The sequence below is a fragment of the Mus caroli genome, unplaced genomic scaffold (genome assembly GCF_978045245.1).
Source record: "Mus caroli unplaced genomic scaffold, Mus_caroli_1 scaffold_8, whole genome shotgun sequence".
NCBI classification, from domain to species: domain Eukaryota; kingdom Metazoa; phylum Chordata; class Mammalia; order Rodentia; family Muridae; genus Mus; species Mus caroli.
The window spans coordinates 44321128-44335776 of record NW_028227263.1 but is presented as its reverse complement, the minus strand read 5'-3'; the positions used below and the strand labels follow the sequence as shown (position 1 = coordinate 44335776).

The 14649-nt window shown below is 41.1% G+C and overlaps 1 protein-coding gene and 1 pseudogene across 5 annotated transcripts in view; both read right to left on the bottom strand.

Moving 5' to 3' along the window:
* Rnf121 (ring finger protein 121) overlaps window positions 1-14649 on the bottom strand; it is a 53563-nt gene that overhangs the window by 31809 nt on the left and 7105 nt on the right. Inside the window, exon 1 of one of the 5 annotated variants that reach the window (XM_085841469.1) lies at window positions 13231-13287. The exons of the other annotated variants lie outside the window; for them this stretch is intronic. Coding sequence (XP_085697595.1) covers window positions 13231-13272 — 42 coding nt within the window. The 5' untranslated portion in view covers window positions 13273-13287. Of the gene's footprint in view, window positions 1-13230; window positions 13288-14649 lie in introns of those variants that run through there. 5 annotated transcript variants of the gene reach the window in all.
* On the bottom strand, window positions 135-524 carry LOC110299292 (large ribosomal subunit protein eL43 pseudogene; annotated as a pseudogene).

Here is a 14649-nt window from a genome sequence, read left to right as displayed (position 1 = left end):
ACACAGGCTAAGAGAAGAGCAAAGGAGACAATTTCATTGTTTCATATAGACAGTCCACTTTCCCTAAAAACTTTCCAGTATATGCAGAGCAAATTGAGCAAAATGAACAATGACAAAAATCCACGTGGTGTGTCTTTTTTTTTTTTTTTTACGTAAATAACCCGTTTATTGCAGGCTAGGCAAGTCTCAGACAGCAGGGCTTCTACTGGTCTTTCAGTTCCTTCAGTCTTCTGATGGCAGACTTCACTGTGACTGCAGAGGTGGTGTTGTAGGTCCAGGCCCCGCCGGCCACTGTTTTCATGCAGGAACCACAGTGCCAGATGCCGACGGCTCGTCTCTTCATCTTGGTCTTGCCACAGAAGGAGCAAGTGTACTTGGCGTGCTGGCTGATTTCAATTTTCTTCACCATTTTCCGGAGGGAGGCACCATAGCAGGTCCCGTACTTGCCGACGATGCCGACCTTCTTGGTGCGTTTAGCCATGTCGCCGGAACCCAAGCCCAAGTCCGAAGAGCCATGTGGTGTGTCTTGTTTGTACATTTTCACTCCAAGCAGTGGCCTTATGACAACAGCTCTCCTTTTCTCAATAAAGAGAGAAACAGTGGTAGGCTCCAATGTGGCACAGCTATTCATTGCCATGTCAGTAAATAAGGCATGTTCACATGTACCTCAGTTTCTCCATCTATAAAGTGAGGGCTGACTTAGATGGTGTTCAAGCTCTTTTATGCTAATTCTGAATTTCTGGAATCAGCTACAATACTTTGCTCATCAAAACTGCCAGTCTCCTTAGTTACCACAGAAGGAAAATCAAAATGCCTTTTAGTCTGATGAAGTATGCCAAAACTAAATGCTACCAAATTAACTCAGTAACAATTTATCACAGAATATGCACATATCAGGAGTATCTTATCAACAAGATCATGACCTCCACCTACCACATGCATAAGATACAGACACCTAATTTTTAAAAAGAAATAAATTAATCTTTCAAGTCCCAACTTGAGATCAACTTGAGAGACTTACGACATAGATGGCACTTTATATTCTAGTTGGACTATTTTCTCACCTCTGACAAATGGCTTTTACGTCATCCAAATGGAATCAGATTCCATTCTACAATGTCCTTCTCACACACCACCGTGTTTCCTCAAATCCTTTCCCCTTTGCTATTTGGCTCACTGCTTCCTACCTTGCAAGATGTAGATCAATTATCACTTCCTTTGTGTAATATTTTAAAATTTTATTCACTCATATATATCAACTCTAAAATCTTAAATAACAACAATGAATGCCTCTCATCAACAGGACAGGGTCCTGGTTGCCCTTTCTACCAAAGCAGCTGTGGCAGTTTAAATATAGGGTCACTTGTTAGAATACTTGGTCCTGAGTTTGTAGAACTGTTTGGGAAGTATTAGAAAGAGGTATGTCACTGGGGTCAGGTTTTATGTTTCAAGGCTCCATCATTCTCACTACATAATCCTGCAGATCCAGATGTAAACTCTCAGCTGTTACGGCATTCCTGTCTCTGTTTCACCAACTTGGACTCTAAACCATTGAAACTGTAAACCCAAATAAACACTTTCTTTTGTAAGCTGCAGTGGCCTTGGTGTTTTGTCACAGCATAGAAAAGTAACTAATATGGGAACATGTAGCATCAAGATGCTATCTTTGAGACAAAAGGCTGGCACCTTGATTTTGGACTTTTCAGTCTCTATACCTGTGAGAAGTAATTCTTGATGTTTGCAAACTACTCAAAGATATTTTGTTATAGTAGTTTGAACATGCCACACCTCAACTACCAAATTCTAACATCTTTCATCTGGAATATGTGATAGCCTCTTTTTTTAAACATTTATTTTATGTATAAGAGTTCTCTTCCCATACACACCAGAAGAGAGAATCAGGTTCCATTACAGATCTTTGTGACACCATGTGGTTGCTGGAAATTGAACTCAGGACCTCTGGGAAAACAGTCAGTGCTCTTAACTGCTGAGCTATCTTTCTAGCCCCCTGAGATAGCTCTTACCTGTCCTCTTTGACTGACTCCTACAACCCAGTCTCCTCAAAAGAATCAAGATCATTTTAAAAATGCAAATCAGTTCACCTCGTTCCCATTTTCACAATCACCCAAAAACCTTCTCATTGTCCTCCCAACAAAATTCAACATGTTTAAAGCATATACAAAGGTTTGCATGTCTAATTCTGCCAGACTCCATGACCTACTCACAGGGGGTTTCTTTTATGATGATAGGGGATATCTAGCTCATTCCTACCAGTTTATATTTATTCTCCCTTCACTTGAAATATATCTACTTCTACCTTGAAACTACTAAACTGTAGCTACTCTAGTCCTGGTTCAGTATCCCTTCTTCAGAGGCTCTCCATAAGCACCATGTTTAAAGCAGCCCTTTCCCTCTAGTGACCTTTACATGTTACTCTACTTTTCTCAAAGCACTATCACCGTCTCGAATTATCCTGATACTAGCTCATTATCTAGTTTCCCCAGGCTATTTGCTCATTGCTAAATTACTAGAACCTAAAAAATAAATAAATAAATAAATAAATAAATAAATAATAAAGACATCCCTATGTTGGTTTGAATGAAACATGAAAAATGCTCTTCATAGTGTGAGGCATTCAGAACACTTGTTTTCCGGCTGATTGGGCAATTTGGGCTTAGGAGGTGTGGACTTGTGGTTAGTCACTAGGGGTAGGCTCTGAGTGCTTAAGATCTCACCCTACACCAGTTCATTCTCTCTGCTTTGTGCTCATGGTTCAAGATAGAAGTTCTCAAAAGTACCCTGCTCTAACTACCATGACTGCCTGCTGCCTCTATCCTGCCATTATAGAGTTCATCCCTTTGAACCTTAAGTCAAAATAAACGCTTTCTTTTCTAAGTTGCCTTGATTAATGGTGCTTTATCATAGCAACAAAAAATAACTAATACAGTCCCTGATTTACATTTTTACTTTATGATGATGCAAAAGCACATACATTCAAACCTCAAATTTCAATCATTTCTTGAGGTAATAATACATAATATTCTCTTTTAAAATTATTTTTATAGGGCTGGACAGATGACTCAGTGGTTAAGAGCACTGACTGCTCTTCCAGAGGTCCTGAGTTCAATTCCCAGCAACCACATGCTGGCTTACAACCCTTTGTAATGGGATCTGATGACCTCTTCTGGTGTGTCTTAAGACAGTGACAGTGTACTCATATACATAAATCTTTTTTTTAATTTTATCTAAAATTTGTATGTGTGTGTGCATACATGCACCATGGAATGTGTGGATATGCATGGAGTTGACTCCTTCCATTATGGGTCCCAGGAACTGAACTCAGGTCAGCAGTCTTGGCATCAAGCATCTTTGCCCACTGAGTCACTTTGCCAGCCCTTTTGTGATGCATCTACGGTAGCAAGCCCAACTTCAGTCAATAACAAGAGCAAAAGGGTAAACAACGTGTACTCTACAGGATGCTAGGTTGGCATCAAGTATATTAAATGCATTTTTAGTTTCTACTTTCAAGTTGTAATGGACTTACCAGGACAAACCCAAACAGAACGTCTGCCTGTGAAGAAGTAAAGAATTACTGAACTTGAATTACATATTTATACTTATGCCAATCATCTCAGCTCTCCAGAAGCACAACGGAGGAGGATCACAGGTTCATGGTCAAGCCCTGTCTCAAAATTAAAGAATAGGAGCTGGCGCAGTGGCTCAAAGGATAAAGTGAAAGCATGAGGACATAAGCTCAGATCTCTAGCCTGCACATAAAATTAGGGTATGGCAATGTGCACCTGTACCCAGTATCAGGGGACAGAGACAAGCAGATCCTAGACACACAGCCCAGCTTGCCTAACTGAAATGGCAGCTCTACACTCAATGAAACCTTGTCTCAAAATAATGGTAACAATCACCACAACAATAATAAATGTGGAGTCACATATATACACAATCTTTAAAATTTACAAAAAAAATAAATGCTTAGTCAATGTGTTAGGCAAAGGATATGAAGGCCAAACCACAAAGAGATGGAAGCACAGCTCTGCACTATGTTCACACCTGATTCCTGTTTGTTCTTGGTTCTCACTGCCTTTGCTTAAGCTTGGGTTTTTAATCATTTTGCCTAGACTACCATAAGATCTTCCTAATTGATTTCTTCTCCTTCCCTAAACCAAATCTCTCTAAAAATAACTTCCACACTACTTCCAGCTGCCAAGACATATATCTAAATTGCTACTTCCCTGCTCTAAATTCTCAGTGTTTTCCTAACATGATATTGAAGAGGCCTCTCCAACCCCATCCCTCACTGCTATTCCCTTACATCTGCATTTCTACAGAACTTGTAGAAGTTCCCAGAGTATTCCATGCTGTTTAATACATGAAAGACTTTACATTCTTTCCATTCTGCTGCTCTACTCTTAACACATCTCACAGACCTTAAATACCTATTGAATGAAAAGTCTTTTTCCTTTGCAGTTGTTTTGGTTTGGTTTTTGTTTGCTTGGTTTTGTTTTGTTTTGCTTTTTTCTTTCTGAGATAGGATTTCTCTGTGTAGCCCTGGCCATCCTGGAACTGCTCTGAAGACCAGGCTGACCTCTAATTCAGAGATCTACCTGCCTGTGTCTCCTAAGTGCTGGAATTAAAGGTATTCACTAAAAGGTTTCCCCTGTGTAATCCTGGCTGGCCCGAAACTCACTATGCAGCCTAGGCTGGCCTTGAACTTGTGGCAAAAACTTGCTTTTGCTTCCCAGGTGCTGGGATTATAGGAATGTGCCACACTACACCTAGCTTTAAAGCATAAATAAGCCTTAAGAACTAAATTAGGATGACTGCAGAGATAGTTCAGTGATTAAGTGCACTGACTGCTGTTAAAGAGGACGACCCATATTGCTCACAGCACCCATATGGCAGTTCACAACTATCTGTAACAACAGTTCCAGGTGATCTCCTGACCTCCACAGGTACCAGGCACTCACATGGTACATGTACATATATGCAAGCAAACATTCATATGAATAAAAGCAATAAATCTTTTATATGAATGGTTGTGAGCTACCATGTGGTTGCTGGGATTTGAACTCAGGACCTTTGGAAGAGCAGTCAGTGCTCTTAATAGCTGAGCCATCTCTCCAGCCCCTTTATTTCATTTTATATGTATGAATATTTTGTTTACATGTAGGTATGTGGTACATATGCAAGTATGCACTGCCCACAGAGGCCAGAAGAGGGCATCAGATCCCCCAGAACCAGAGTTATGGATGGATGGATGGTTAGGAGCCACCATGTGAGTGAGTGCTGAGAATCAAACCTGGGTCCTCTTCAAGAGCAACAATGATCTAAACTCTGAGCTATCTCTCCAATCCCTAAAATTAATTTTTAAAAATCTTGAAGAGGAAGAGGGAAAGAAGGAAAGAAAGAAAGGAAAAAGAAAGAAAAGAAGGAAGAGGAGGAGAAGAGGAGAAAGAAGCCAGGCTTGATGGCATACATGTGGGGCAGAAGCAGGCAGATTTCTGTGAGTTTGAGGCCAACCTGGTCTACATAGAGAGTCCTAGGACAGCCTGCCTTCCCTTTTAAGATGTATTTACTTATGGATTTTATATATGAGTACTCTATCTGCAAGTTCAGCTATGGATCCCATAGCACTATGGTTAATAGATGGTTGTGAACTAACATGTGGTTGCTGAGAATTGAACTCAGCTAATACTCCTAACTGCTGAGTCATCTCTCCAGCCTACCAGTCTTAAATTTTTTTTTTTAAATACAAGGTGGGGAGTGGGGAGAGAGAGAGAGAAAAAGAACTAAATCAGAGACTAGAGAATAGCTCTACTGGTAAGGTAGCTGCTGTGCAAGCATGAGGAAGACCTAGGTTTAGATCCCCAGAACACACTCTGAAGCCTGGTATGGTAGTATATGTGTAACACTCACAGGTAAGAATGAGGGTAGGTAGACACAGGCAGGTAGCTCCCTAGCACTCTCCAGCCAGTCAGTCTAACCAATTAGATAACTCAAGAGTTCAGTGAAAGATCCTGCCTCAAACACATGATGAAGAGCAATGGAGAAAGACACCCAGTGACAACACTTGAACCACACACATATGCACTCATATATATGTAATTGTATGTACACATGCAGAAACGTATAAATACAAGCACACACATACACTACACACAACTCAGACATCTTCTCTAGTACAAGTCTGTCTTTCTTTTTCTTTCTTTTCTTAAGGTATTAGGGATTGAACCCAAGGCATTACACATGCTAGGCAATTATTAAGTCTTACTTGGGGATCCCCATCAGAGTCCATCACTCCCTCTTTTGTTACCATAGTACCTAACACACACTTATACTATATGGTAGCAACTTGTTACCAAATCTGTTTTACCCTACAATTAGCTGTGTTGTACCCTTCTTGTGTCCCCAGAACAGTATCTAGTACTAAAGACAGAAAAGATGAATAATAATGTATCTAAATTCCTCAGGCTGGCACTCAAAGTCAATCTCATGTTAGCCCCAACCTACATTGTCATGTAGGTTCTTCTCCCCACTTGACCATACCTCCTGTTTGTTTGTTTTTCGAGACAGGGTTTCTGTGTAGCCCTGGTTGTCCTGGAACTCATGCTATAGACCAGATTTGCCTGCCTCTGCCTCCCTCTGCTGGGATTAAAGGCGTGCGCCACTACGCCTGGCTCATACATCCTTTTTTTTTTTTTTTTTTAAAAAGATTTATGTATTTAAGTACACTGTAGCTGTTTTCAGACACACCAGAAGAGGACACTGGATTCCATTACAGATGGTTGTGAGTCTCCATGTGGTTGCTGGGAATTGAACTCAGAACCTCTGGAAGAGCAGTCAGTGCCCTGAACTTCTGAGCCCTCTGACAGGCTGACCATAAATCCTTTTAAGCTCTTGGAGATAGCCTTGTTATCTAGTCATAATCTTTAAAGTGCTCCCAAACAGCTGATATAATACACAATAAATATATGATAAAATTTGAGAGAAATCAGAGCCACATCACCAGGTTCAAATTCCAGCTCTACTTACAAGCTGTGTGGCCCTGAATAAATCACTTCTGTGCTGGTTTTGATGAGAAGAATAACTTATTGAAGTAGAATTAAAGTTTTGAATTTTAATAAATTTTAAGAATTAGAATTAAGCTAATTCTTAATTATAGTGCCTGGTCCACATTGAACTCTAGAATAGGTATTATTGACATCATCTGAATATGAGGAAAAATAAATGTTTTAGCAGAACACTAGGAGATTAATCTCAGAAGACAGATGCAATCCTAAGGGAAATAAGAAATAAAATGTCATACAAGGCCAGGCAGTGGTGGTGTACGCCTTTAATCCCAGCACTTGGGAGGCAGAGGCAGGTGGATTTCTGAGTTTGAGGCCAACCTGGTCTACAGAGTGAGTTCCAGGGCAGCCAGGGCTACACAGAGAAACCCTGTCTTGAAAAAGCAAAAAAAGAGTCATACAAGGCCTCAGAGTAATAGAGCAGATTCAGTTATTCTGAACACCAACAATGATGGGAAAGAGCCCAGTTGGCTTGCCCTTTCCGGGGTTTCTCCCCAGCTGCCCAGGACTGAAAGCTCCATGGCTATGATCCACATCCTCCTGGGAAAGCTGCACTTTAGAAGGCACTAATGAGTTTGTGTTTACCTACAGATTTTCCTCAGAGGAACACAGATAGCAAATGACTTCAAGAAGGGAAAACATAAAGAAGTAAAGATAGAGATGAGAAAAGACTCTAGCCCGTTCTTTGGTTGGCTTCCAGGAATAGCTTTTAGGAGAAACCACCTCAGGTGTCCGGAGACTAGGGCACTGTCTGAAGTGCTTATGCCCCCCAAAAGTCAGATATGCAGAGAAACAGAATCTGGGAAAAGTTGTGAAAAGGAATAAAAAGTTAAAGCTATATAGAATTTAAAATTCTTACCAATCTAAATAACCAAGTAGAGGTATTCAGAGGGAATAGGCTGGGCTGTAGAGATGGCTCAGCAGTTAAGAGCCCTGGATGCAATTCTTAGAAGATCCAGGTTCAGTTCCCAGCACCTACATGGCAGCCTTTTACTCCAGTTCCAGGAGAATCTGATGCCTTCTTCTGTCCTCTGCAGGAACTGCTTGCAAGTGGTGCACAGACACAGGTGTAGACAAATCACTTATACATGTAAATTAAATTATGTTTTAAAAAAAGACAGGGAATAGGCTGGCCATGGAAAGGCCACTTCGTAGGGATTTCAACATGAGCTGATAGGAATGACTGAGGATGTAAGTTCAATAAAGATCTGAATAATAACTCTATGTCAGGGCCCATGCAAGTGTAGGTGCTGGGAATGCAAAACATGAAAAATTATATGGCCTTATCTCCTCTACCTGATAGGGAGTTAAACAACACAGTAAGTGCTGACAGATGCCTGCACTGGGCACAATGAAGGCAAACAGTAAGTCCTCAGATTCTGTGTCTATAATCCACAGGCAAGGAACAATGTGACATTAAAATAAAGTAGAAATGCTTCATTAGCAGTTTATATTGAGTACTGGCATAAACACTGGCGTCGGGACACATACCTGACATCTCAGCACTTGGGAGACAAGCCTAAGCTACACAGTGAGTTCAGGGCAAGGCCTGGTTACACAAGGCAACCCCATCTCAAGAAAAAATGCCAAGAATGGTGGCAAATGACTCTAGTCCTGGCACTTGGGAGGCAGAAGCAGGTGGATCTCTATGAAGCCAGTCTGGTCTACATGAGTTCCAGGGCAGCTAAGGTGAAACCCTGTCTCAAAAATAAAAACAAAAAAGGAGAGGAGAGGAGAGGTGAAGGGATACTAATAGTGTGGCCTACTGAATCGTTCCAAAGATAGAAAGCATATCCGTTAACTTTGTAACGCAGTCATCTCTTCCTTAACAAAGACCTCCCTGCATTCTCATTTATTCAATAAACATTGATGTGTGCCAAGCTCTGAGCAAGGCCCTGAGAAAGGTAGTTTCTCAGTTCAAGGGGTCAAAATATTCCTCTTTTTTCTTCTCTCTCCTACCCTCCTTGCTAAGCAGATGGCATGATAATTCCTTCTAGAAATGTATGAGCTATTCAATCAAAAAACGACTTACTTTGAAAAAAAACATAAGCCATGCATGGTGGCTCATACCTATAATCCCTACAGACTAAAACTGGAATATGAGGTCAGCGTAGGTTATGAAGCAAGAGCCTCTCAAAAAAAAAAAAAAACTTAAAATTCCCAAAAATGGGCTGGAGAGATGGCTCAGAAGTTATGAGCACTGACTACTTGTCCAGAGGTCCTGAGTTCAATTCCCAGCAGCTACATGGGAACCATCTGTAATGGGATCTGATGCCCTCTTCTGGTGTGTCTGAAGACAGCTACAGTGTACTCATACATAAAATAAATAGAAATATTTTTTAAAATCCCCAAACGAAAGCAAGGGTGAGGTGGGAGTTGTTTTAAACCCATAGAAACATAGTAGGATATCTGCCAGAGTAGACTCATCACTAAAGTCAAAGGTCACAGAACAGGACGGTATGCAGAAGCCTTTTTGTTTACTCCTTCACTACCATGAGTTTTTCTTCTCATCCATACTGTTAGTGTATATTACTGAGAATAATTACATCTTCGCTCATTCAGACATTCAGGGGGCATGCAGGAAGTACCTGACGGAACATGTAGGAAACACAAAGTAAAGCACTGGGGTTCAGGACTTTCAACTTCAGAGCTGCAAGAGATCACAAAGGTCGCAGCGTCCAAATCTATCCTTTCACAGATAAAGGTACAGAAAGGTTGAAATCCAAGCTCACTTAGACATTTATAGAACCATACTCCATGCCAGATATCAGAGATAAGAGTAGTAGGGCTTTCAAAGAGAACCCCATTAGTGGGAGAGAAAGACAAAAAGCTCATCCACTGAAAAGTCCCCAGTGGAAATGAGTTCCACACTGACACAGTGGGAACAGTAGTGCAGACCAGGACAAGAAGCAGACAGTGTTCAAACTGCCCAGAAGAGCTCAGGGTACAGATGCTAGAGTGGCCATGGTTTGAAGACCAACTAACTCTGTCATTTACCTGTGTGCTTGATGCTAAGCTAGTCTCTTAAACTATGTATGCCTCAATTTCCAAATCTACAGAATGGGCATAGTAACAGGACACCTATCCTATGAAGCTGAAGTGTTAGAAAGTGTTTAAAACCCTTAGTCCACAGTAAGCACGCTGCAGTAGTTTACCTTCAGCTTTCCCCCGGGAATCTTTTCTGCCATGCCTGACCTTCAGAAGCCTCCTCAACACAGCTTTGAACCCATCTGTTATCAGCTGCTGTTTATAAGACAAGTCTTCTCTTCTTACTCTGAAATCTGGGTCTGCTGCTTCCTCCTCCAGTGGTTTCTTCTCCTACTCGACGATGCCACCATTCATTTTTTCATGCATAAGAGACTCCAAAGACAGGCAGACATCCAAGATCAAACCTCAGTCAGACATGGCTCAATCCCTCCAATCTACCTTGGACCAAGAATCCCCAGAGAAAGAAATCCCTGGAAACAAGGCACATTTATCAAATGTCTACAGGGAGAGATCCACAGGGGGAAAACATAAAAAACAAAACAGCAACTTGCTCTTGCTTTGAGAAAGCGAGAGAACAGAACTATCTGAGCCTGGGTTTGGGTTTTCACTAAAGTAGCTGGGAAGAACGCCTATGACCTGGCCTTTCTCAATCACTACACCAACTCCATGACCACAGCAACTGTGACGCGGTGTCCATGGCTCAGGCTTTGAGCCCGCCCTAGTCTGTGAGCTCCTTGAGGACATCATCATACTTTATCCATTGTATTATGGGGCATAGAATAGTGACTAGCACACAGAAATCTGATGCAGAGGCTGAGCATGGTGACACACATCTGTGACCCCAGCATGCAGAGGCAGAGGACTGGTCAAAGTTCAAGACCAGTTTAGTTTACATGTCAAGTTCAATGCAGCCAGGGCTTCACACCAAGATCCTGCCTCAAAAAAAAAAAAAAAAAAAAAAAAAAGATTTGATGAATAAATTTATAAAGAATTAAAAAAAATAAAAACAACAACAACAAAAAAAAAAACGGGCAGTGGTGGCGTACACCTTTAATCCCAGCACTCGGGAGGCAGAGGCAGGCAGATTTCTGAGTTCAAGGCCAGCCTAGTCTACAGAGTGAGTTCCAGGACAGCCAGGGCTACACAGAAAAACACTCTCGGCAAAAAAAAAAAAAAAAAGAATAAACCTCAGAATATGATGAAAATCGGGGGAAAACTGCATATGGTAATACCTGCCTGTAATCTCAGCACTCAAGAAGCTGAGGCAGGAGAATTCAAGGCCAGTGTGGGATACATAAAAAGGCCCTGTCTCAACACAAAAATAAACAAAAGGCAGAGGGTAAAGTCATAAAAGTCCCAGAAGCCAGGAAACTCTTGGCTAGAACCCTAAAGGACAGATTAAGACTTAGAAAGGAAAAGGTTTCAATATACAGGAGTTCCAGGTCATCCTCCGGTATACACTGAGTCTGAGGCCAGCCCAGTCTACCTGAGATTCTGTGTCAAGATAGCTAAATAGACAGACAGGCAGGCAGGCAGACAGACAGAAACTAGGGCCCAGAACATGTAAATTACTCATTTGTGGCAGTAAGTCTTTATAACCAAGAATTTAACATGATCAATTTATCAGTAAATTAAAGATCAAGTTATCAGTAAACTAATAAAAGACAACATTGTTGATTAACATTCATTATGATCCTCAAGGATATTTATACTGCTTCAAGAATTTTTTTTTTTTTTTTTTAATTTAAAAGGGGTAGTTTGCCAGGCATGATGTACATGCTTGCAATCCCAGCTGCTCGGGAAACTGAGACAAGAGGATTCTGAGTATAAGGCCAACCTGGGAAACTTATCAAGACCTTATCTCAAAAGAAAATGTAAAAATAGGGCTGGGGTTAGAAAGATAGCTCAGTGGCTAAGAGCACATACTGCTCTTGCAGAGGACGAGCGCACATATTGGGTAGTTTACAACCATGTATAACTCCAGCTCCAATGGATCTGACACCTTCTTCTGGACCCCACAGATACCCATACATTTGTATGCATACACACATACACATGAATTAAAATCAATCCTTTTTAAAGAAAAGACAAAGTAGCATCTAAACGCACATGGCTTCTCTAAGTAATAAATAAGATAACCAAGGTAAAGACCTTAAATGGCAGCTGTCTTAAAGATTCCATCAACGGTGCTGTTTCCACAGGTAGTTCTACCCTAAGCCCATCTTTCTATCCTGTTCTCCAAGGCAGAAAAAGTTATTAGCCAGACCAAAAGGTGGAACTGCTATTCCAGACTACGCATATAGTAATGACATCTGATTTTGGAAAATATAGACATAATACTCTGAAGAATAAATCACAGCATCTGCCTTCTTCCAAAGTGCATCACGCCCATCTTAACCAGGCTCCTCATTATTCTTTTCCAGCCTAGACTCCAGAATAAGGGGTGTCAGGCAGGCAGAAAGTGCAGAAAGAAAGTGACACTGATCTACATGCAAATCACAGCTTTTTATGGTAGGTTAAATCTTTAGTCTTTCAGCTATTTCCATTTCTATCATGACCCGTAACCAACTTTACGGTTGTTTCTTGCGCCTCACTGCACTTGTCTCACACACAGGCACACAAACATCCCAACACTTACTAGCTTTGCAATGGCCTATTTGCATATCTACCCACTGGACTGTAAACTGATAAAGATCCAGTTTTACTCACCTTTGAATTCCCAAGGCATGACATACAGTAAACTCCAGTAGTTACATATTAATGATATCGGTCACCTTACCACTCATTCACTAGGGAAAGCTTGAGCACAAACAGAGGAGACGTCGGTAGAAGGCACACAAACTGAGGTCTGTCAGATCCTTCTTTCTAGAGCTTCATGATAACTTCCTGCTTCTCAAGTTACTTTCTTAAACTCATAAGGAAAAGAACACAACCGGTTCACACAGAATTTCCTCACAACAAGGATATATTCTTTCTTGGAAAATAAGCAACGAGGGTTCTGGGATGGATAGTAGTGGCTTCATGTAAAGTTGACCTGTAGACCTAACACTGAAATATGTATCATTCTATTAATATTACTTAAATCCTTAAAACATTAAGAAGCAGAAAGTCAAAACGTAGTCGGACATCAGTGGCACACTCATATAACTCCAGTACTCACAGAGAGAAAAGGAGAGAAAAAGGCAGAGTTCAGTGACAGCATGTCTCCAAAAAGTCAGATATATGAATGCTCTGGTGCTGCTATATGCATTCAAATACTAAATTCTGTACCCCAAGAAAATTCCCATGTACACCAGTCTTTGCTGTGAAAACCTTGCTCTCTAATTTAAAACTATTGGCTAAGTAAAACTGGGGCTAGCCAATTACTGGGGAAAATAGAAGGAGGCAGGGTTTAAGATACCAGGCAGAGGTCACAGCTAGGGATGAAGAGGAGAAAGGAGGGAGAGAAGACAGGAAAGAGGAGGTCTCCACTAGCCACGACCGACCAAGATCATGAACCCAAAATTGCCGGAGCAGAAATAACCCAGGAAGACTCAAACAGCAAGTATTTGGGGAGCAGAGTTGGGGATGTAGCCAGTCGAGCCATTAGAAAATTAGACAGGGCCAGGCAGTGGTGGCACACGCCTTTAATCCCAACACTTGGAAGGCAGAGGCAGGTGGATCTCTGAGTTCGAGGCCAGCCTGGTCTACAGAGTGAGTTCCAGGACAGCCAGGACTACATAGAGAAACCCTGTCTCAAAAAATAAAAAAATAAAAAACAAAACAAAAAAAAAAACAAAGAAAAAGAGAAAAAGAAAATTAGATAGGGGTAACCCAGTAGTTGTGCTAAAGTTAAATAAGTAAATCGTAGTCGGAGTCTCATTTATTTAAAAGCTAGACTGGGATAGAAATATTCAATTAAGTTACATATGAAACCATCTCAGTGCAGAGCCATAATTAACCAACCATAAATTTTAATTTCAGCAACTTATTTATTATTCAAAATACCTCAATTAATAGCTGCCAACTGTAAACACAGAAACCTAAAGCTAAAAGGGGCCTTGAAAAGTTATTTCTACAACCACTTCACCTTTCTAACCAAGTAGCATTCAAACACCTTTAGTCTCTAACAACTGGCAAGTGAGAAACTAGGCCACCTGTTACCTGTTAGCCTCGTGTTTTCAGTTTATTCCAACCAGAAAGCGAAAGCAAAAACAAATTAGACTCATACCATACCAAGTAACTGTCATTCCTAAACCTACTCCCTGCCTCAGACTCTTAACCAATCTAAACCACATCAAAGACATAGGAAGAGAGTCTCCCTGACAATCACTACTCAGTCTCCTAGTCCTCCGGTGTTATCTCTGTCCATATGCTGGCACACAGAAGACCACAAGCAACTCGACACTACCACTGACCACTTGGCCTCAGATTGCTCCTTATCACTTACCTTCTTACTTTCCTTCAGAGCCCAGGACTTTTCATTTCTTTCAAGCTCAATGTCTCCTTCAAGGACCACTAGTAATTCAATACCTAGATTGCTAAATGCCTAGTAGATAAAGGGTTCATACCTTTTCAAGTTCACCTTGAAGGGACCGGG